General features: G+C 44.0%; 1 protein-coding gene across 5 annotated transcripts in view; it reads right to left on the bottom strand.

Annotated features, from left to right (window-relative positions):
* The window catches only part of RB1CC1 (RB1 inducible coiled-coil 1), a 69,889-nt gene extending 44,914 nt beyond the window's left edge, over positions 1 to 24,975 (bottom strand). For all 5 annotated transcript variants that reach the window (XM_057532415.1, XM_057532416.1, XM_057532417.1 and 2 more), the window contains exons 1-5: positions 24,653 to 24,975; positions 6,871 to 6,987; positions 5,798 to 5,918; positions 4,683 to 4,809; positions 4,342 to 4,512 (exon numbers count right to left, since the gene is read on the bottom strand). In XM_057532415.1, the coding sequence (XP_057388398.1) occupies positions 4,342 to 4,512; positions 4,683 to 4,809; positions 5,798 to 5,868 (369 nt within the window). In that variant the 5' untranslated portion in view covers positions 5,869 to 5,918; positions 6,871 to 6,987; positions 24,653 to 24,975. The remainder of the gene's footprint in view (positions 1 to 4,341; positions 4,513 to 4,682; positions 4,810 to 5,797; positions 5,919 to 6,870; positions 6,988 to 24,652) is intronic.
* Positions 24,976 to 25,194: the final 219 nt, after the last annotated feature.

Raw genomic sequence — 25,194 nt, 5'->3', positions numbered from 1 at the left:
ACGCAGGGCAACGCAGCAATAACCATCAAAAGTAAAACTGTGAACTTTCTATGGTGGAATACTACACGGCAATGAATACAAACCACTAATACATGAACGAGTCTCAGGAACGTAATGGTGAGTCCAACAGGCCAGACACAAAAGAAAACAAACCGTTTTAGGAGTCAGGATATTGGTTAACTTCATGGAAGAGAAATAACGGGTCCTGAAAGGGAGAGAGCACGACGTAGGGCTTTTGGGGTGACACCGTATTTTAAAATTTGTGTTCACTTTGTGAAACTGCACTAAAAATTATGAATGTATAATTGTGATATGTCCATTTTCAAATATGTTTATCAATAAACAACACTCTATTATTAAATTTACTAGCAGTAAAGACAACAGTCCAAGGTCACACAACTAACTGGGAAACGTGACTCTGGAGACCACGCTCTGGATGGTTAAAAGACAGAGGCTCGGGACTTCCCTGGTGTCCAGTGGTTAGGACTCCGCACTCCCACTGCTGGGGGCCCAGGTTTGATCCCTGGTGGGGGAACTAAGATCCCACAAACCCAGGGGCAGGGCAAAAAAAAAAAAACAAAAAAAGACAGAGCCTCTAATTGCTGACATGATGGACAGTTTGACTGTGGGTCTCTGTCTTGGTTAGAGTAGCTTTGGGTGAATGTTACAATCTGAGAGGTACATTCTTCCCTCCACTTCCCATTCTTCTTTCTCATCGCTTTCTTAGCTACTCCTGGACACTGATCCTTCCAAGCAAACTTAACATCCATTTTATGTAAAACAAATAAAACAAATAAACAAAACAACCAAATTCCCCTCACCCCCCCCAAAGCAAAAATGCTTCATCGCAGCAATTAACTGTAACTAATTAAGCTAATGAACAGATAGTAATCAGAATATGATCATGAACATTAAGAATGTATCTTTTCATTTGATTATGTTTTATTGTTAATAAACTATGTTCCATTATAAAATAAAAATTTTTTAAAAGATTAAAAAAATAATAATTTTTTATGTTCTGGAACTTTATAGACTTTTGTTGTTGTTGCTATTGAGAATGCAATATGTTTCCCATTTCTATTCTAAAGTAGGGCCAATACAGAGAAATAGGAATGATGTTTATATATTTATCAAACACCCAATCAACCTTATAGTTCCTTCCAGTGGGTTTTTATTAAATTCTCTCAAATTTCCCAAATATGCAATCATATCACCTAAAATGGATGTTTTTCGCTTCTTTTCCATTAACTTCACCACTTACTTTTTTTATTTCAGTAAATTTCTCAGACGTTCCAAAAGAATACTGAACAGGTTTATTCTGAGTTATGCAAGTGACTCTAGCTTTTCACTTACTTGAAAGCTGATTATCTTTTTATATTTGGTCAAGTCTGTGTTACATTTATTTTGCTCCCTTCTAGGGCTATTTAATTTATTAGGAACAACTGCTGAATTTTAACACATGCCTCTTCCAGACAACATTAATATGACGTGCTGTGTTTTCTCCTGTAAAGTATTAGTGATTGAGGCAATTAATTATATTAATACATTTCCAAATATTGAACCATCCTTGCATCCCTATAACATCTGCTTTTTGCTATTAATATATTAGTCTTTTGATACTCTTCTGGGTTTTTATCTATAAAAAAAAAAGTATATTCTATATTTTTAGGATTCAGAGAATTCAATCTAGTCCACAAGATCTTTTTGATTATGAGAGAAATGTATTAAAATCTCCCTTAAACAAATTTTTGTGGTGAAACACACGTAAATTTTACCGTTTTAACCCATCTTTAAGTGTATGGCTCAGTACCATGAACTCATTCACGTTGCTGGGCAACCATCACCACCACCCATATCTCCAGGATTCTTTCATCATCCCAAACTGGAACTCTGCATCCATTAAACAATTAACTCAACATTCCCCTCACTCCTCAGCCCCTGGTAACATCTGTTCTCTAGTCTGTCTCTATGAATTTGACTATTCTAGAGACCTCATATAATTGGAATGATACGCTATTTGTCCTTTCGTGTCTGGCTTATTTCACTTAGTATACTGTCTTCAAGGTTCCACCATGTTGTAGCTCGTTTCACAAATTTCCTTCCTGTTGAAGGTGGAATGATATCCCACTGTACGAATATACTGCATTTTGTGTATCCATCCGCTGGACATTTGAGCTGCTTCCACCATTTGCTACGAACACTGACGTACGTCATTATATTAAAAGTTCTCCTGGGATTAATATTGTTATATTTAGCCTGTGTTGATAGGCAAATACAGATGTGGCTTGCCTTTTTCATAAATTAAATCTTTTATTATTAATTTCACTTTTTTGTTTAATGCTTTTAACAACCACTATCTACTAGTTCCGTGCATATCTTTCTTCTCATACTTTAGCAACCTGTTTTAGCAGTATTTCTTGTGATGGCATAGTTGTTTTGTTTTGATCATACCATAAAATTTCTTTTACTAAGAGAAAAGTTGGCTAATTAATAACCAAATACTAGGACTGTATTAATCTCACTATTTTATGTTTAGTATTCACTTTATTATTTCTATTATATCCTATCCAGATTTTTGCTAGTTTAAGGAACTCCATTCCTAGCTCTTCTCTGCTACTATTTATACCCCCTTCTCTTTCCTACTTGACTTAATCCATGCCTGGATGAAACCTTTACAATTCTTTAACTTGTCACCTGGCATCACTAGATACTGCAAAGACTGTTTACTACTACACTAATCCTCTCTCTCATTTCATCTGTTTGATTTTTAAATCTTTTTATCGAGTTTTATTTGTTCTTTTGATTTCTTACTCTAATCACTTAACAATTATACATCCTATTTGGTTAGCCTATAATTTTTATATCTAATATTACACTTTTCTATTAGCATGTAGTATCTATATTTTTCAATTAAATCAAAACTATTGCTTTTTAAGTGGCATGCAACTGTGTAACCTATCTTTATTTGTTTTATTAATTTATTTATAGACCAATAATCAGAAATCTGAAGGACTCTATTACATAAATTCAGTTTACAGAGTTTGTCTTTTTAAAAATAATTTTGCTTTCTAAAAATCATTTCCAGACTCTTTAATGTTTATTAAGCATATTCCAGAAAGATGGGGTTATTCTCTTTTTACGTTGTATCCTGTGTGAAAAACGGTATAGGTTCACAAATATATGTACTACATTAAAACAACCTGCTGATATTTCTTTAAAAACGCAAATATTACTACTTAATAGTTTATTTCATTATTTTTATAAAAGGTAAGTACTCTTTTTCAGTTGATTCTAAAAGATAACATTTTTTTTTTATGTCTGAAAGCAAAATGTGTCCCACTACTGATAGCTTATAGCCAGTATTACAGTAAAGTACCAGCAAGTCAAAAACAAACACAAAAAAACAAAAACAAAAACAAAACATGAACCAAATGACTGGGAAGCAGTGCATGGGGACTGCAGGCAGCAACACAAGAGGTACGTATTAGGAAGAAACTGGGCGCCCCTCCAGGACCTAAGTATGGATATGAGAGAAAGAGTCGCAATCTTAAGAGTTCTTTAAGCTCTCTGTGCCTATGTCTGCCTACTCAAACACAGGTAGTGCACTGATCAAAGCAATGTCCTGAAGTCATTATCTCCACACCATCATCTAGGAAAGAGTAAACAAACCATATTTAAGACAGTTGTTCTACTCTAAGATCTTGTAACTGTTTGCAAACATAGGATGACTAACAAAGCACACGCCTGAAATTTAAAAACCAGACAAAGTAATCACAAAATATTTTTTCAAAGTTTGTTATTTTTCATGATTTTCGCATGCTTCTTCTATAATTTAGACTACTCTGCTATTTAGATTTGAATGCCTTTTTAAAATTTTTTAATAAATTTATTTTTTTTTTATTTATTAATTTTTGGCTGCATTGTGTCTTTGTTGCTGCACATGGGCTTTCTCTAGTTGCGGCGAGCAGGGGCTACTCTTCGTTGCGTGCGCGGGCTTCTCACTGCAGTGGCTTCTCTTGTTGCGGAGCATGGGCTCTAGGCACATGGGCTTCAGTAGTTGTGGCGCATGGGCTTAGTTGCTCCGTGGCATGTGGGATCTTCCCGGACCAGGGCTCGACCCCGTGTCCCTGGCGTTGGCAGGCGGATTCTTAACCACTGCACCACCAGGGAAGCCCGAGATTTGAATGCTTTCAGAAGCAATCAATTTGTTAGATCATTCGCCAATGCCTAGTAAGCTAATAATGGCCACAAAAACATTACCAAGCATGTGAATAAGACATTATTCTGTTAAATAATGCCAATTTTTAATTTTAAACTGGTATAAATAAATATTACAATTACCACTGCAAGTTGTGTCCTTGAAGCAACAGTGTGAAAAACTGCAGGCATCATAAGGGACTCTTCAACTTTTATTTCCATGTCATTTTCTGTTGAAAAGGTAGTTTTAGGAATAGCAGGTAGACGTTCAGATAAGATCATTTCCTTGTTAAAAAGAAAAATTGGATTTGTGTCCTATAGAAGTAAAAATGCAAAAAAAAAAAGAAGTAAAATGTTACAAATACTGAACGTGCACACTGCCCTCCATACACCAACCAGATACACGTTCCTCGTGACCACGAGCCCCGAGCCCCTCCGTGAAGTTGGCGTGCGTGTGCACGGAAGGAAAGGCCCTGGACACCTACCGTCCCGGCGCTGTAGGTGCACACTCTCCGGTCCGCGGCCATGCACTCTCCCCCGTTGACCACCAGCACCTGGTGCTGAACGGCGATCTTGTACTTGCTGTGGACAGCGTGCTTCAGGTCTGCCACACTTTAAAGGGGGGGGGGGGGCAGGGGGCCAAGACAGCAGCTATTTACATTTGCCCCATGACAACTCTCTTCATTATCCAAGTGGCACTACGTAAAAATACCTGACAGATAAATGAACTTCACTCTAAAAATTTCCCCAAAAACAGTAGCAAAAACTACAAGCTTCTTGTTTCTGCAGCTGGATTCCATAATCAACCAGCCAATCATAAATAACCAGAAGGTCAACGATCACCCGTGTGCCACACCTAAAAGTGAGTCTATGAAATGCAGGCAGCAGAAACATTTATTTTTGTCATCTTTATATAACGTAGCAAAGGAACATGCTCAAATTAGCAAGAGGTCTGTTAAAATCCTCAGAACAAAGGATGTGTGCTAAAATCTCCACATCACATTACACGAAACACATGAGGTCTACACCATATGAAAATTGCTTCCTTTTCCTAATCTTTCAAAAAACCATTCCTTTACAGGTCAAATCAGATTTTATACTAGAACTTTCAAAAAAATAATTTCATAATTCCATTAAAAAAATAAGATTAATTCAAAATTTTACTCTATCATTAACAAACAAAACAAACACTATTGACTTTATTCACATAAAATAGTAAAAACAATGACGAAAAACCACAGGACTGGTACGTGCTGGTTTATGTAGCTAGCAATAACCCCTCAGCAGCGTCCTGTGAAACTCAGAAGAGCAACCAACTATGAAAACTTACTTCTATTCGACTGCTTTGGTTTGAAATCAGTATGTTTACTCTGAAAAATATAGTCACGCAAACAGAACAAAGCACAACTTAACAAATTTATCATTAGCACTTTAGAGGAAGACGACAACTGTATACGTAATATGCCGAGGATGAAAAAGCTAAGACTTGCCATGTTGCTACTCCTATTTAATAAAGGGATAGCATTCTCAAAAATCAAATCTTTAACTTTTTACATGTACAAAATGCAAAACTGATGAGAATCAATGAAACCCAGCTCACGTTTGCACTGTAAGTTCAGTGTCAAATGTCAGGGTGGTTCCAGTGTTCACCAGAAATACATACAACTTCATGATGATTCCTCTGGATTCTGTGAGCTTATGCCTCACTCTGATAACGATTACTGAAAGAAACAGACAAGAAAAGTGGTCAATTTACAAATGCAAGTACAAAGACAATTATGCTCACGCAAGACAGAGCACAGTTATACTACATAAGCAACAAAAAAACAGAATAGGTTTTGATGTCTAGAACGGCTAACTGGACAATTCAGTAAACTTAAAAAACAAAAATGAACAGTAATGAGGCTAATGAGAAGCGTAACTTCTATCATAAAGAAAAATAATTTGTTCTGAGGAAGAAAAGAGGACAGTAGTTAGAACAGTTTGGTGTATATTTCACACTGTTCTCATGGACCACCATACATTAAGAAGAAAAATTAAAATTAAAAATTTGGTCCAACATCTTCCTAACTCCAAAAGTTCTTCCCCTGCTTCTTCCTTGTAACAGTGAAAAAGTCTTAAGGTTAAACTTACTAACAGCAAATAAGAAGAGCCACCACTTGGAATAGGAGGGACAGAGTCAGTCCCTATTCCTTCCACCAGGTGCCTCTTACTCTTGAGTTCACCTCCACGCTGAGTTAGAAACACTTCACATAAGAAACTCTGGCCCTAACAGTCCATCACTTTGTGGAACAGCAGGAAGTGCCCAGGTCGGGAAATCAGAATATTTAAAGCAACCCTGCCATCACCTAGTTGTGCAAGTCAAAACCCCGTATATAAAATAAAGCTTCCTCATCTATAAGTAAAAGGGACAGACGTCAAGAGCTAGCGTTTTATTTTTAACAATTGGAGGTAAAAATCCCCAATATCAATGTAAGTGATGAAAGATGATGATAAATAAATTTCCAGAAACTAGTAGTTATCTTTCTTTATGCTCTCTCCACATAAGCTTAGAGCAGAATTATGAGGGAAGAAGAAAAAAGCAAATAAGGCTTTAAAATTAATGTTTCCAAAATCGCTATTTTAAATGCATTAGATCAAAACTCCGTTACGAAGGCAGGAACTGTGACTTACCGTCAGGCACTGTGAAAAGGATTTTACCACTTTTCTTAAAAAGCAGATTAAAAGTGGCTTATGTTTGCTTTGCTTGATATTGGCAACTGAATGGCATTACTGGTTAAACTCAGTGAACTGGAAAAGAAAAATTTCTGATTATAGAGAGAAATAATTCAGTGTGACTACAAAAACGGTTAAGTGCTCTTCCTTTTAACATTACCTTCTGAAAGAGTAATCTCTACTCAGCTTCTCTTCCTACCTGCACATTCACTCAACCACAAGCATATGACCTTGACCTACACCACTGCATTAAAAAGACACCAAACAAAAGTCCCCAAAGAACTCCCCAACACTGTCAAAGCGTAGAGCCATTTTTCAGTCCTTAAAATATAACGGTCCCATTACTTGTATGCTTAACTGTTTCAGTTTCTTCTTTTGTAAGACAGGAATAAAATGGTACCCGTAGCACTGGGCCTCTGAGCCAGCCCCTCCGCTTCCCCAAGTCCCCTTGGACGTGGGTGGAGCCTGTGATCTGTTTTAACCACTGAGATTCGGCCAAGGTGATGGGGTGTCACTTACATGATGACTACTCAGGACTGTGACCTCCCTCTTACCAGCTTCCATGGAACGCACTGTCATACGGAGAGGCCCACGTGGCAAGAAACCGAAGCCAACAGCCAGCAAGAAGCTGAGGGCATCAGTCCAACAGCCTGCAAGGAACCAGCCGGTTCCTGACGACCACAGCGAGCTCTCGGAATCAGATCCTTCCTGCTGAGCCTCCGACAAGACCCCACCCGGGCTGAGACCTTCACTGGAGTCTTGTGAGAGACCGTGAAGCAGAGGACCCCGCCAAGCCGCGCCCACAAACGTGAAATAATAGGTCTGTGCTGTTTTAAACAGCGAAGATCGTGGTAACTTCTTCCTCAGCGACAGGTGACACAGTACTAACATCACAGGGGCCTCACAGGGCAGTGCTGGGCAGGGGCAAGGCCGCCTCCCCAACCCCGTCTTGGGCTCCTCCTCCTCCTCTCCAGCATTCAGCTGGGACCTCACCGCCTCCCGGGGCTGCAAAGCCACCACTGCTGATGACCAAACCCAGCCTGAATCACTCCCTGGACCCAAGTTCTCTACACAACCCCTCTCGAATCCACTCTGCCACCTAAAACTCTCACTGTTCATGTTCGCTTCTCTTTGTTGATGGAACCGACATTCACTCACTCTCTCACGTGCTGTCCTAGATCTTTCGTCTTCCTCACAGATCCATAAACGTCAGTAACGGTCCACGTCTGCTAGGTTCTGATGCGATATCTACGCTACCTACCCCTATTCCTGTGGCTACTGCTTTATCAAGCCCTCACTGGCTCTGGACTTTCTCAACCGGCTCCCCACCTCCTTGACCCCCCCCCCCAGCATATACCCTCCCACCGCCCTCAGGGAGGCCGTTCTAAGAGCCTGACCACCTGGCGTTGAGGCGCTTCTGCTCCCCAAAACCCACCAGGGTCAGGATGACCTTTATGGCAGCGGCCACCATTTATCAGTGTTTACTATGTCCCAGGCGACTGTTCTAAACGCTTTACTAAATGAAACGTTTTCATTGGATCCTCACAAGAATCCTTTACGGTAGATACTATCATCGTCCTCACTTTATAGACAAGGAAACTGAGAATTAAGGGCTTCAGTAATGTCACACGTTAATGAGTGAGGACTCAAACCCAGACCGTCCAATTCCATCTTCTCGAGTCTCTAACCACGATGACAAGATCCAGGAAAACAGCAGACGCTGCGTAGCTTCTTCCTCTCCACCCTCAGCCTCCCCAGCGCTCCCCAGCCCTCCCCAGCCCTCCCCAGCTCGCCACTCCCAGATACCACCCTGCCTAACTTCCTGAACAAAACTAGCCCTGTCGAGTCTCTGAGCCTTCATGAGGGCTGCTCCCCGCCTAGAGCCTCCTTCCTCTGTCTGCTGTGACCACCCTCCCCCCGCCCCCCCCAACGCAGTCTTTCACAGAGGTAATCACACAATCCTGCCATTAGCTGTGCTGACTATGTACTCCACGTGAGCTCTACGCTGCATATATTGTGATGTTTCTTTGCAGAGTTCTCACCTCTACTGAACGGCAAGCTTCTTTAAAGCAAGGACCCTGTACTCCTGGGAACTAGCTCTAAAATACTTTCTCAATAAAATGAACCATTAATCTTACACCAGTAAAGGATTATTCTATATCCTTGTGAAGACTGCTAAGAAGTCACATGCGTGGCACTGACCACAGGTTCTTTATCTCCACCAAGGATAAATAAGGCTGCATTTCACCCACCACCAACACACTCGCCCCACTACCAATTATGGGCGATGCAACTACCCTACAAATGCAACCCCAGTGGCTCAGCCCAACTAAACAGATACCTAACTTACACAAAGAGATATGCTCCTGTTACACTACAGAGTAGAACCAAATCTTTTAATGAATGAGGGAAAGTGACGAGGAAGCCAACAGGCGTAAGTGATAAATAAAGAGCTGATTATCAGGGCATCCCAAGCAGCAGAGCTGGGTCTCTGGGTAGTAGCAATAAGCACGGTCCCCTGCCCACCCCTGTGGGGCTTGTAGTGTGAGAGAAAAACATGTGAAAAATCACTGGAAGTTTAAATGAGAATTTCATACCAGAGCATTATCCAGTGTGTCTTGACTTATCTAAATTACCTGTCCATCACTTAATAATCATCCTTCCACACCATTACAAATACTTCATAAACATCAATATTGATGGCCAAAAAGCATTCCAACCTGTGAATTCACCACAGTCTATTTACTATCTCCAGGGTTTTGTTTTTTAATCTCACAGGTACACATTTTTTCTTATGCTTAGGATTATTCCCATAGAGTAGATTCCTAGAAGTAAAATCGCTGGGTCAAAGCATTCAAAGATTTTAAGGCTGTTAGGCTTGCTTCTCTTACCAATTTATACTCCTCAGGCAACGCACCCAGTCAACAAGGTCGCTGTATCCTTGCCATCATCCTATTTTCAAATGCTTGCTAATATTATTTCATTATTTTATATGTAAACCCTGTCTCTGATTATTTGTGAGTTTGACTTTATTCACGCATAGGTTGCCTACTACGTACCATGACTATGTTAGACGTGGGATGTAACAGTAAATAAGACCAGCACAGTCCCAGAACTTCTGTGAACCTCAATTACCAGAAAAAATGGAAGCTCATCTTACCCAGTGAGCTTAAAAATTAAGCAACACGATATATATATAAACATCCAATGCAATGCCTAAGACAAGCACTCGAGAAACGTACTCAACATACGCAGATTCTGTACGTTCAAGGGCTGAGCATTGAAGATATAAAAACAATGGAAGAAAACGTAACATCTGCCACCAGGAAAAGTAGGCAGAATGACCATAATCGCAATACTGTCTAAGAAGTGTGTAGAGAGTGATAGGGAAACACGAAAGGCACTCAGATTGACAAGAAAAGAGTAGCCAGAGGGTGCATCCCAAGAAAAAGGATGCAGACCTGAGCTGTTATAAGAGAGGAAACTAGAGATTAAGCAGAGGATCACATGGCTGCAGTCAATGAAGGTTTCATGGATAAAGGGGCGAATTAGATAAAAAATGTCAGTGAATTGGGCTTCCCTGGTGGCGCAGTGGTTGAGAATCTGCCTGCCAATGCAGGGCACATGGGTTCGAGCCCTGGTCTGGGAAGATCCCACATGCCGCGGAGCAACTAGGCCCGTGAGCCGCAACTACTGAGCCTGCGCGTCTGGAGCCTGTGCTCCGCAACAAGAGAGGCCACGATAGTGAGAGGCCCGCGCACCGCGATGAAGAGTGGCCCCCGCTCGCCGCAACTAGAGAAAGCCCTCGCACAGAAACAAAGACCCAACACAGCCAAAAATAAATATAAAAATAAATTTTAAAAAAAAATGTCAGTGAATGCACAAACTTTATCTTACAGGTGAAGAGGAGCCATCTTGTTTCACGACAGATTATGCAGCTGAAGTATGTGACAAAAACAGAAGTATAATAACACTGGTGGCGGAGATGATTCATTCTTTCACTCACTCATTCATTCATTCATCCAAATCCAACCAAAGCCTACGAACTTATGTGCCAGGACTGGGAATTCTGTGAACAGAACAGATACGGTCTTTGCCCTGATGGAGTCCACCGCCTTGAGGGAGAAAAAGGCATCAAGCAAGAAGAAAGCAAACATGATGTAAGTTGTGATGATTACAATGAACGAGGAGTGGGCAGGAAGGAGGACCTACTTTAGGTTGGGGTGATGGCAGCAGGCCTCTGTGTGGGTCCATTTAGACAGGGTCGCAGTGGGTGAGAGGAAGCCTGTCCTGGGAAGGTGGGGAAAGCACTACGGGAAGACACAGCATTTCTCTGAGACTAAACATAAAGTCTATAATAATCACTATATTATTCTAAGTTTTCTTTTTTTGTTTCCTTTTCAACATTATTTATCTTTTTTGTTTTGATATAGTTTCACACATAAGAAAAAAGCTAACGAAAATAGTACAAAAACCTCCCTTCTACCCTTTGCCCAGGTTCACCCACTGTGCTCCACTGTTTCACCCTCTGCACCAGTTCCTGCTACGTGCACGGTTTTCTTTCCTTCTTCCTCTCTCTCTTTAGATACATACAAATATTAGATACATTTTTTCTGAACTATGAGAGTAATCTGAAGACAGAATAGAATGTCTCTTTACCCATAAATATTTCAGAATGTGTATTTCCTAACAGCAAGGATTTTCTTGTACATAATCAAAGTACATTTATCAAATCACTGATCACTACTGTTTATCTAATCCACAGTCAATATTCAAATTACTGCCCCAATAATATTCTTTAAAGTTTTTTTCTCCCAATACAAGATCCAACTCAGGACCATATGCGGCATTTAGCTGTAAAATCTATTTAATCTCCTTCAGTCTGGAACACTCCATCTTTCCTTTTCCTTTTCACGACCTCACTCTCAGTCAGTCAGGAGCATCAGAGATTAGCGACGACCTCAGTGTCGCCGCCCTCCTCCACAACACCTGCAGCAAATGAGGGAAACTGACAAGCTGCAGCAGCTCCTGTGTCCTTCACACAAACACCAGTCACCCAAAGCCGCAGCTCAACCTGTGACCCGCAGTCGTTCACAACGCCGACAAAAACCTGAACAAAACTCATCTGAGACTGAGTAGGTCTGCACACCTGATGAGCAATGTAGCCAATTTCAAGGATAGTTTTGACGTCAGTGGCTCTGGAACTCAGCAGAAACTCCACTCCACTGTATCGGCACACTTGACCCCATCACCGTGCATTCAGCCCGTTTCAACAGCTCCGAAGCCCACCCGCCCTGATAGGATGTCCCAGGTTTTCATCCCCTGACTATGGTTTGCAGCCATGGAACCGGCAGCGTGAACCAGAGCCCCCTTCCGAATCTTCGCTCCACATTCTCACCGTCAGCCCGCACCAAGGGCCTCCCCTGAACAGCGTGCAGAAAACCCAGCTGGTGAGGTCAGTCATCGTTTCCGGGGTCCACAGCACTGAGGGTCTGCGTGCAAATGTCAGGCTGCTGGCTGCCAGGACCACAAATGCTGTCTACTCCACTGTCCTGAGGAGACGGCACGTGAAATCATCACCGCTAGCACTTACGGAGCGACGCACCACATGCCGGTCATTACGCTCCGCGTTCCTTCACTCACTTCTCACAACGTGTAAGGCATCTATAGTATTACTGCCCCCCTCTGCAAATGAACAAAAAGACTCAGAGGTTCCTCAACTTGCCGAAGGCAGAAACTTAGTAAATAAACGTTCCAGGGCCTTGACCCCAGGTCAACGAATAACATTCATTCAATAAAACTTCACCTGAGACTCTAGCACATCCTAGGCATTTTCTCGGCTTTGGGAATAAAGAGAAAACAATATGATAAAATTGCCTTCTCTCATAAAGCCTACATCCTAGTGGGCAACATGAAAATTTTATATCTAAACACAAACTCCATGATACCTACTTTCAGAAAGAATAGCAAAAGAAGAAGAAGAAAAAAAAAAAGCACATTATTTTTAAGTAAAAGCAATTCCAACATGTACGCTCGCTCTTTTCTGTTTTATTCCTTCAACTGTGCGTACAGCTGGGAAACACGGCATCAGTCGCGATCCCCAGAGGAAATGGGGAATAAAGACGTGTGTCTGGCCTCCAGGAGCAGCCAGAGACTAAAGGCCAGCCACGGGACGCGAGGTGATGAAGCCCCAGGTACAACTCTGCCCGACGACTCGGGTAAGCCGCAGGGCGCCACACTCTGTGCTGCGGCAGAGGGGGCAGCACGGAGCCTCTCCCGACCCCGTGGAGGGCACCAGCAGAGCTCAGCACCTGGAGCCCGGCCAGACTCCCCTCCGTGCGGATCTGCCTCTGTCTGCTTTTCATCTTAACGTGCATCCTTTCACTAGAAAAGAACTGTAATCATAAGCACGGCACTTTCCTGAATTCTGTGAGCTTGGGGAACGCCTGACTTTGCAGTCAGCTGGTCCGAAGTGAGGGTGGTCCTGGGCACCACCAAACCTGTGGCTGGTATCCCAAGTGAGAGCGGTCTTGTGAGGACCACTCCATCTAAGTCCAGATTCGACTAAACCAATGCACAGGGCTTCCCTGGTGGCGCAGTGGTTAAGAATCCGCCTGCCGATGCAGGGGACACGGGTTCCAGCCCTGGTCCGGGAAGATCCCACATGCCGCGGAGCAGCTAAGCCCATGCGCCACAACTACTGAGCCCATGCGCCACAACTACTGAGCCCACGCGCCTAGAGCCCGCGAGCCACAACTACTGAAGCCCACACACCTAGAGCCCGTGCTCTGCAACAACAGAAGCCACCACAGTGAGAAGCCCGTGCACCACAAGGAAGAGCAGCCCCCGCTCGCCGCAACTAGAGAAAGCCCGCGCGCAGCAACGAAGACCCAGCGAAGCCAAAAATAAATAAATTAATTAACTAAAAAAAAAAAAGAATTACGATTCCTCTTTTTGGATGATAATAGCATTTTGGTTATAAAATATTAGTTGTAAAAAACAATTAGTTCTAAAAAAATTCATGTGTAAAATGACAGTTGAGATGTTCTAAAATAGTCTAGCAAAAACAAATGAAAGAAGGAAGGAAGAGAGGGAAGGAGGAGAGAGTTTAGCTAGACAGGGGGATAAATAAGATCAGCAAAATAACTGGTAATTACTAAAGCACACAAGACATTCAGCATTCATATATTATAGGTAGGAATCTACTATAAATAATTATGACCTTCCTGAAAAGCAACCGGTGTTCCTGGGATAGGTAAGTAAAACTTTAATAAACACACACCTCTCTCATCTCAAAAGCAGAGATAATACCTACCTTGCAGAGCTATCGGGGGCATATCTGTTCTTCAAATTTTACAAGATCAAAGTAGTGAGACAAGGGGAAGTGAGGGGGGGAAACATACATGAAGCAAGATTGGCCATGTGGTAACTACTGAACAAAATGACACATATGCCTGTGCGAGGGTTACACGCACACCAGAAATTATGAACCTGATCTCCCACCGCTCATGCTAGACAAAAACTTAATTCCCCCCCCACATTTTGGTCATCCTTTCTCACGCTGATGGATACAAGTCACTGAAACACTTTTGGAGCAGCCTTTCACTGTGGTAAGACAGAGCTAAGAAATTTTCTTTTCCATAATTTCTCGAAGGCAGTCTTCATCCCACTTTCAAGTAAGTCTGGACCCAGCATCTCCTATCAGCTCTCAGCATATCATATTTGCAGCCAATCCATGAAAATGAGCAAAATATACAAATAATGCCTGTACAGAGGGACTCTGTGGCCACTGTGTCCACGGCAAGGCAAAAACATTATGCTTCACTGCCTAGAAGCAACAGTAACCACTGCCAGTGCAACGAAAATCATAACTTCCTACAAGTAAGCATGAACATACAGGAACATACAAACCAGACTTCCATTGTGCACCAACACCTGATCGATGTACAGTATAAAGGTCAATCCAGGCTTTCTTATTCTCAAACTACAGACAAGAAAAATGAAATTACTTCTGAGTTAAGAGTTCCCCAAACCTGTCACTGCCCTGAGAGGAAAGACGCCCTGGACGACACCCCCAGTGCCGACCTACTCGAGAGAGGTTCTATACGGTAAATTTTGTGTACATGGAAACAGACAAAACTGAGTCTCTGTCCTGAAGTGTGTACCATCTTGCGGGGGTAACAAGATGTAACTAACAATTCAAAGAGCCAGATGTGAAATAAACAGTAAACGAGAAAGATGTCCCGTGACTCTCACGCAAGCACTCTGTCCCAGTCCAAGCCAAGGCGTATCACAGAGACCCCTGCTTTTCCACCACCTGCATTTCCTCATAAAGCTGCCTGATCTCAAGTTCTCTCTCCTTTACCTTAGCTCCTCTAAGACTAAAGTCCTTTAAAACAATCTATTTCTATCTTGAGCTGTTACTTCAACCTCGTATTACTAATTTTTAGGTGGTCATGTCACTGCTTCACAGCAAGGTAAGTTTGTTTGGTAGAGGAAAGGTTTTATTTCTACATTTAATTTTATTTTTTTCATAATCTGCAGACTGGACACAATAAAAAGGGAATGGAAATAGGAATCTGTATGTGAGCGAAATAAAAGCTCTGGTCAGATTCTAACTGAAAAGTATGGGTTATAAAGTTAAATGTTCTAAAAAGGGTAACAGACTGAACAAAATATATTTATTCATGCTAATATTTTAAATTATTTTAAAAGAAATGTCGTAAGACCTATATAAAGACCAATCTTGTTTAATCTAAATCAAAGTTATAAAATTTTACTGAGTTACATCTTCTCCAGCCAATCCATGAGCCACATGGCTTCACTGTCAAGTAAACAGAGTTAAAAACACAAAAAACCTCAACGTCCTCATCAGTGCACATCCATCTAAATTTCCATTTCCTAACCTGTCAAGTAGGGATATTAGCAATAACTGCCTCATACCGCTTTTGTGGAAAACAAGTAAAATAATCCCCACAAAAGAGCATATTCAGCACACTGCCAACTCCACAGTAAATACTCCAAAATGCTGCCCAGGGACAGGAAATATCTTGTGACATAACACAAAGTACTCAAGATTATCTGTTGAGTGAATAGGTCCTCACTAACAAAAACTCCACTACTAGCCGTAAGTAAATGACAAAGCAGAGTTCAAATAGTAACTGAGAGAGATCACATCCAAGTAGCTAATTTTTGGTAGTTTCTTTAGCAGCCAAGATATTCCTAGGTTCCTTAATAAAAAACCAAAACAGTAATAATCACCTCTACCTTAAACATATCCTCCTCTTTATAACTACCCCTCCTACCCACCTCTTCGGTTTTACCAGTGGTGATCAGTTTGGTTTAACATGTCTTATGTGAAGAAGTACTCCCTGGCGCAGACCTAACAGCCCCAAGTCTCTGCGCCCCTCTGTCCACTTTACTCCCAGGAAGCGATCTAACTCAGCGCTACTACTGCACACCTGGGCCAACAGCCTAGCTCAGCTCCTTCTACCCGCAGCGGTCATGTCAAAGCCATCTTGGAGGACATCACCAATTACGCAATCTTAGGTCTCATTTTAATGTCACTGTACTTCTCCCCAAACTAAAAACGCTTAATAACATCTACTCAGTTATCTAAATTCCTTGGACTGACACTCCAGCATCGCATTTCTACAGCTCGCTACATAAAGCTGCACGCCGTTTACGCTGACCTCCTGAACAGGGAGGAATAAGCTTCACCTTTCGTGCCCTTGCTCCTATCATTTCATTGCCTCCATTTTGTAAGCAAAGAGGTCACAGACATCCTTCCTTACATGCAATTAATTATAAAGTACCAACACAGAAGCCAACTGCTGCTGAAGGAATTAGAAACTAACTTTATGTGCCTCATATAAAATATAAGCTTAGTTCATAATGTAACATTACTTTCCACCAGTCAAGATTTTCTAAAATTTGGCATGTTCATTTTTTATATAAACTTTTTCTTAATTTCTACAAAATGAAATCATACTCAATATTACACAAGTTAACACAACGCAATTCTAAATTAAAACCAAAGGGTCAGGGGCTTCCCTGGTGGCGCAGTGGGTAAGAATCCGCCTGCCAATGCAGGGGACATGGGTTCAATCCCTGGTCCGGGAAGATCCCACATGCCGCGGAGCAACTAAGCCCGTGCACCACAACTACTGAGTCTGCGGGTTATAGCCCGCAAGCCACAACTACCGAACCCACGTGCCACAACTACTGAGCCCACGTGCCACAACTACTGAAGCCCACACGCCTACAGCCCGGGCTCCGCAACAAGAGAAGCCACCACAGTGAGAAGCCCGCACACTGCAACGAAGAGTAGCCCCCGCTCGCCGCAACTAGAGAAAGCCTGCACACAGCAATGAAGACCCAATGCAGCCAAAAATAAAAATAAATAAATTTTTTTTAAAAAAGAAAGAAAATAAGCCCATATTAGATTAAAAAAAAACAAATGATTAGTAACTCAACCACTAACACAAAATTTTCTTAAAATTATGTGGCCCTTTGCATAAACACTGTCTTTAGTTTCTATCAGTTGAGAATATAACTTACCAGCCTGCTGTACATATATTGAGACACTGTAGGAAAGAACATTGATCAAAACACATCAGACATACTATAACAGCAATTAAAACTAGGATTCTGGCCCATTAATAGATAACACATGGAACAGAAGAGATTCAAACATATCTTTAAACACATACACACAGACACACAATAGGAAAAATCCAAACTGAGAGAAAGTAAAAACTGTTCAAAGTATTATACTAAATGGCTATCCACAGCATGCAGAAAAACAAAGTCTATTTAAATACCATTTTTACACTTCAGATTACTATCCATTAATGATTAACAAATAAAACTGCTGACAAGGTAACAGTAAGCACACTGGCACAGTTCTGACAAGAATATAAATTGGTGTAACTTTTAAGGAGATTTAATCTGGCGATATGCACCAAAATTTAAAATGTGCAAAGCAGAAATTCCACTTCTTGAAAGGTATCGGAAGCAGATACCCAGGCAAGTGTACAAAGGTATATATTCAATGATTTCCATTACACTGTTATTAACAATTAAACATCAGAACAATGACTATCACAGGTGCCGGTCAAATAAATTACAGTGCAACTATATAATGTGACATTACTCAGACATTTAAAAATGTTCATTAGATCTAGACCCATCGATTAGTGATATATCTATCATTTCGTTACAGAAAGCAAGTTACAGAATATATCATGTGATTCTGTTTGTGGATTTTATTTTTATTTTATTAACTAATACTGAGGGATATATACACAGACACAAGCATTAAAAAAGTTTGGAACAACTTAACATCAATGTTTTTAACAAAGGCTATCTCTGGACGCAGGACTTTCATGCTCTCTGGTGTCCTTAAAATCACATTTATAATCTGGGGTTAAAAATACTTGCTTCCATTTTGAAAAAGAAAAAAAGACAACACTCTACACATTCCAAAGAAATAAAGGACCTGAAGATACTGCCCTAGAAGAGCTGGTCCAGCTAAGAGACAAGACAACCCTCCCCACCTGCTGGTCCCAGGCTGGCCTCCAATCGGGGCCCCAGGGAGACCCACCCCGCTTACTCTGCACACTTCCCTAGATGGCCATTCAAGTTTCATTCACTGTCTTGATGTGCACATAAGAGGGAGAAGAGAACTGTGAAAAGAACGTGAGATCACGGGTCAGAAGACCTATATGCAAGTCCTGTCCCCACCACCGACTGTGTGATGCTGATGGACCTCAACTAACCTGAATTATTCTGATACAAAAAGGAAGGAGACTTCCCAACTCACAGGTTGTGAGAATGTCGAGAAGAAACTACACATACACAGGAGGGTTATGCAAACCGAGCGCAAGACAGTGAACTCTCCCAGACCTCTGTCCTCAGCTCAGGACCAGCGCCCAGCCGCTGCTGTCTCCAGTCAGAGACCACACTGTTCCTCAAACTCAGCACATCTACATCTCAACTCAGTGCTTTTCCTTTAAAGCTATTCCCTAAGTGCTTTTGTGAACAAAACGATGGTTCTGCCACCCAAGACTTCAGTTACTTCTGTCTAAATCCTATCCCTTTTTCCCTTTATAATCCAACCCCTCATTTTCCAACGACATAATCCTTCTTTTAGAGCCTGGAAGCTCTCCTCATCCTGCTCCAGCCCTTCCTGAACACGCCCTCCACTTACAACCACTGCGGGCAAAGCCGCCTCGCCCCTCCACCCGGAGCTGCACTGCTGCCAGAGCAGCTAGCACACCAGCGGCCGCCGTGCCCTGCCACCTGTGACCTGGGTGCAGGACCCGGTTCGGTGCACAGACAGTCTCCCTGAGCTTCGTCTTCTGCCTGCCCCGTCAAACGTGTGAATCCACCAGCTCTGGCCTAAAGCTAGATTAGCATTAAAATGGCAAGAGTCACCTGTATTTGAGTGCCAACTCTCCCACTCTCAGTGAACCTCTGCACATCCGCTGATGAACTGAAATCGTACCTTCTGCAGAACGTATGAGAGGGACAGCAAAAATGCATTTCAGATTGTGGTGTAAGGAATGTAATAAAAGCTTCTAACATGGCGCCAATTGTAATTTTAAGTAATCTTCACATTCTAGGACTTCATTATCAACCCCAGTTAGTCTTTCTTAAAAGTATCTCCAGCTACTCTCCTACACGAAACCCACACTCTCACTTTATCTATACATAGTCTTACCAGATAAAATACTCGCCCCATTTCGGCTCATCTGAACTTTACTCATCCAACTGTGGTCAAAAGCCCTTCTGGGTACTTCCCTGGTGGTCCCGTGGTAAAAAAAAATCCACCCTGCAATGCAGAGGACGCGGGTTCGATCCCTGGTAACAAAGATCCCACATGCCGCGGGGCAACTAAGCCCATTGTGTCACAACTACTGAGCCCGTGTGCCACAAACTACAGAGCCCACGCGCCACAACCAGAGAGAGAACACCTGCAGGCCGCAACTAGAGAGAAGCCCGTGCACTGCAACTAAGACCTGAGGCAGCCAAAAATAAATAAATAATTTTTAAAAAATCTTAAAAAAAAAAAAAAAAGCCCTTCTGGGAAGTCTTCCCTAGTCACAGGTGGCCCACAGTCTTCCCTTCCCTGCCTTGAACTTACAGAGCTCTTCACTAACTATCAAGTGGTGTGAATTATCTTATTGGCGGGGGGGGGATAATCTCCCATCATGAAAGGACATCTGTTTCTTCTGGATCCTCCTGGGATAAAGTCAGCTATAAATGAAGGGGAAAGGAGAGACGTATTTTTAAAAATACTGATTCCACTGCATTTATTCCCAGACATACAGGTGTTACAATTGTACTTTCATGCCCATAAAAAAAGAAAGCATCTCTCATACTCACAAAAAAGTGTCTATCATTTATCATTGGAGATTAATTTGTAATTTCCTCTTTGAGAGATTTTACCACCACAATGATCAGGTCAGTCACTCCAGCTTACTGTCAACCGGTCTAATCCATTCAAAACTCAGAATCAGCTTCCCTACTTGGGGAGACCAAGGGGAAAGCCCCAGACAACAACTCTGCCCTCCCAAACTGAACACAGCCAGTCATTATTCACCCTACTTTTACTGAACACCCGACATAAGCCAGACACTATGCCAGGTGCTGGGAGTACACAGACCCGCAAGTTGCTTTCAAGTCTAGCAGAACACAGGAAACGTGGATGACGCCGGACAAGGTGGACCAAAAGCTTCATAAAGAACAAGGATTAGGAAACTCTTGATCTGCAATTCTGCAAACTGTAATTCAGAGGTGGACCTCAGTGAGGGCCATGGGCGCTACATCAATGAAACTAGTAACGTTCACCACAAATGGAGTTGTCCGGGTTACCCAGGGACTGCAAACTGGGCTTCAACCTCTCCAGATCAGATTTATTCCCATCTGATCCTCCTCTTTCTCTGCCAAGAAGAGAAGAAAAGAAAAAGAGAAAAAGAAGGAAAGAAGAGTAGGTCAGCCATCTTCCTTACACTCCCCGAGAGAGAACCTTTCCATAAAGGTCCAGGGCGTCCTAAATGAATGCCTTGCCTGCAACTTGACAGGCCACCTGATCGAAGGGCAGCACGACAGACAGGAACGGAGGCAAGAGGCATACTCTCAGCAGCGTGGAGGAGGTCCTTCAGGTTTTTCCTACGTGTACACGAAGTACATGCCTCTGTGTGGACAGTCTGGTTTCTCAAAACTGAGATAACATCATGCGTACGTGCAATTTGTTTGAGTTGAATAATATAATATCATGGGAATCTTTCCATATCAGTACATATAAATGTATTACACACCGTGGTGTCCTGACACTCAAAAAAACTGCGTAAAACACATGACTTAAAGATAATCTGGAATTGGAAATATTAGTAAATACACAGTCTAAAAAATTAGTCCCAATAGAGAGTATCATTCGATTTCATCCTTAATACATTTAAAAAATTTTCATGTGTCATTTGATAGATTCTCAGAATAACAATTAAAATGAATTTAAGTCAGTCTGCTACAAAATAGCTCTCCGGCCTCCAAATACCCACCATGGAAGCCACAACCGTTTTTTCTGTATTAGCGTCATCGTGATGGCGCTAAATCCAGGGCTGTGCGTGGTACAATTCTGAAACATCAAGATCGACTTATGACACCTTCTTTAAAAACGAATTGTTTCTTTTTTAAACTCTGAAGTCTCATACAATAGTATCTACAGCAAAATTTTCTAGTTCTATGCTTCATTTTATAATAGATACTAAGAGTAAAGAAATGGAACCAAAACTATCTTTTACAGCAAATGTTGAATTAGTTTCATTCTATTAAACCAAGACTATATGTAAATATACAGCAATATCAGAAAAGGATGTGCACATCTGGAATTTGCAGTATAATGGCTAAAACAGCCATGGAAATGTGAACAGGTACTGTACTGATGCGACTAACATTTCGACATTCTGCTGGTTACTAACCAGTTATGTGCGGCACATGAAGGAAAACATGATGCAAATAGTCCTGAACCAGCAACCAAAGGAGGGGGAGTCACCATTATTTCGTCTCTTAGCGTAATTACAAGCCAATAAAATATGAGAATTCGAGAGAGAGCAAAATCGGGAGAGGGGGGCGGTTGCGGGGAGACACTGCGTAACCCTCTGGGTCCCCACTGGACGGCTGTGAAAAGCAGACGCTAACCGACGCAGGAAGGGACCCTTGCAGCGCTCCAGCACCGTACCTGCAGAGAGATTTAACCGAACAGCAACTTCACCGAGCCATGGAAGAAAGGCCCCCCTCCCAGGGCCCTGCACAAGGGGTCCAGGCTACAGACAAATTAGCCTTACTAGGCCCCCAATATGGAAGAATCAGAGTCACGTAATAATGAGAACGTGCATCCTTTTCATCACTACGTAGAGACGGCAAGTGCGGAATCTTCAACCCAGCACTCCACAGTCTGCTCCGCCAGCACTGTGTCTGCTTCAGCATCTCAGAGCAGTCTGCGTTTGCGATTTATCCTCCTGAAAACTTCCGGTGTTTCACCATTTCCTACAACCTTGTATACAAAGCTTACATATAAAGTTCCTTTTGTTCACTGCTTGTGTTGCTGGAGCTAACTGGGTCCTGCTGGGGTTTAACATTTCACGAGCAAAGGAATGACTCTCAGCCCAAGCTGCTTCCCAGCTCTGCCAGGTTTACTGAACGAACCTCTGTGCCTTTGCACGTGGGGCTTAGAGTACGCTACTCTCCTTACTCAGAGCCCCGAAACCTGAGTATCTGTAGAGCCTCTGCTGTCACCACAGGCTCCTACTAGCCTCCCCTCACTCGTCCTGCCCACCTCAGCAACCTTCCCCCCTTTCCCCGTACACGCCCAGGTCCTCAGAGCCTTTGCAGTTACAATTCCTTCTTTCCCCAGACAGTCTCACAGTCAGCTTCCTCACTTCTCTTGGGTCTTTCCTTCAGATTTCCAATTAATGCTTAAATAGTGATTAACTGTATACAGGACTTCAATTTTCTTTCTTTATAAAAGGCAAAAGCAATATCGAACACATTCCCGTATTCCTTGCAGTAACTGGTTCAACGGTCTGCCTTGGTAAGAAAAGAATAACCACCTAAACGAGTGTGCGTGGAAAGGGGCTGCTAGATTTTTACCTGAGTTGCCTGAGCCAGTATTTTCTGAACACAGAAAGCTTAACTGGGGTTACAGACAGCATTACCTGAATGAGAAAATTTCACTACCCACTACTGTTTTTGAAGCGTTAGATACAGCTGCAAAGTAAAGCATAGGGCAGGTGTTCAAACATTTGCTTGAATGCATGAGAATTAAAGACAGTCTCAAAATCAGAGGCTAAGTAAAAGCTCTTCAAGCTTACATAGTAAAAATTTTAAGTTCAGAAGTGCGGCTTTTCAAAAACAAAGGTCTTGGGCCCTCTGCCCTCCTGACTTAGTGAACTTCATTTGCTAGGAGTCAAATCTGCCATGTGTTCCGACCCTGTGCTTGTCGGCAAGGGCCAAAAGACACTGTCCTCAGAGACAAGAGTTTCGCCTCCTCGCCTTCCCTGTCATCCAACATCACCATACGAGAATCAGGCCCCTAACTAATCCTAACTGTGACTAACATAAAAGGTTCCAAACAGACGAAATAAAATTACTTTTTAAAACCGTGGTCTGACTCCATGTCCGATGTCCATCAACAGGCATTTGCCAACACAAACATTTATCAACAGAAAGCATCTCTTTTCTAAAACTCTAGGTTTCAAACACAATATTAAACACGAAAATGTTGCTGAGAAAATGTGTTCATCCAGGCCATATTCTGTTGTGGCAACGTTAAAAGCAGAAAGGAAAAAGTGGTCTTTACGTCGCCAGCAAGGGTCTCCTTCCGGATCAAGTCAGCCACCTGCCTCAGGAGTCCCCGGCTGCTCCTCTTAGTAACGTCAGGGTCGGAAGAGCGCTGCTTACATCAAATACGGACATACAACAGCGAGATGCTTCACCAAACAGGCTGTCTGCTTAAACTGAGTACCCGGCTCCTAAGCGGCTCACCTTCCCACCCTCGGGAGAAAGCACACAAGCACCACCCACACGCGAAAACCTAGAAACTATACAAAACGGCGGCTAGGCCCTGCTCCTGCGGCCCAAATCGTTGCTCCCTGCCTGGCGGACGCTCCTCTCCGGCTCCGGCTCTCGCAGCAACGCGCCTCTTTATCAACAGCGGGCACCTGCGCCGGCCCAGGGCCCCGCGGGGCGACTACACTTCAGACGGAGGGGACGCGGGCACGAAACCATCTACAACGAACGCAGCGCGCGCGGCAGGCGGTGGGAGGCACGGCGGCGATGACCCCCCACGAGGGCCGTCCGGCTCCGGCCGCGGAAGCTGTGAAACCCGCACCCGCGCCCCGTCCCGCGCCCGCCCGCGGGGCGGCGGAGGCTGAGTCATTCCCGGGAGAAACTTTATCCGTATAGTGCCCTCGGGGGAGCCTCGCGCTCCGCCGCGGGACGGAGCCGCGTCTGGGACCCTCGCCCCGTCCGGCCTCCGAGCCTGACACCTCGGGGCCCAGCCCGGCGGCGGCGGCGGCGGCGAGGGTGCGTCCCTGGGCCCCGGCGCTCCCGACGCCGGCGGGAGGCACCGGGAGGCCGGAGCTGCACAGGCCTCCGCGGAGCCGCCCGCCCCCGCCTCCCCCGCCCGGGCACCCGCTCCCTGGGCCGCGCCCGAAGGGCAGGACGCCGCACTCACCGGGCAGAGCCTCCTCCTCCGCCGGCGGCAGCAGCAGGGCCCGGGGCTCCCGGCACCATCGTCCGCCGCCGCCTCGTCCTCGGCGGCTGCTACCAACCGTCCATCGGCGCCGCCAACCGACACAACCGCCGCGGCCGGGGCCGCCGCCTCCGGGCGGCGGGGACGGGCAGGCCCCTCGGCTCTGGGTCGGGGGCCGGGGGAGGGCGGGCCGCGGCCGGTCAGAGCCGAGGGGCCGGGCGACGGGGAGCCGAGGCAGCGCCGGGCTCGGCAGGGCCGCGGACACGGCCGCCGCGGGTTTGTTATTGTCGACTCCGGCCCTTCCTGCGCGGGGCACGCCGGGAAGCGGGCGGGGGAGGGGCGGCGCGGCGGGCGCAGGGCGGCTCCGCGCAGGTCCGGAAGTCGGCGGGCCGCCGGGAAGGGTCCGCCCCCGCTCCGCCTGGTGCTGTTGCTTGTGTTGGTGCTGCCCGGCTCGGGGCCCTGGCGTCCTCGCGTGACCGGGGAGACTCCGCTGGGCGGCCCGGGGCGGTGCTGGCCGCTGTCCG

Source organism: Balaenoptera acutorostrata, chromosome 17 (assembly GCF_949987535.1).
Source record: "Balaenoptera acutorostrata chromosome 17, mBalAcu1.1, whole genome shotgun sequence".
NCBI lineage: Eukaryota > Metazoa > Chordata > Mammalia > Artiodactyla > Balaenopteridae > Balaenoptera > Balaenoptera acutorostrata.
The sequence above is the reverse complement of the archived record's forward strand: the minus strand, read 5'-3'. Positions and strand labels throughout refer to the sequence as shown.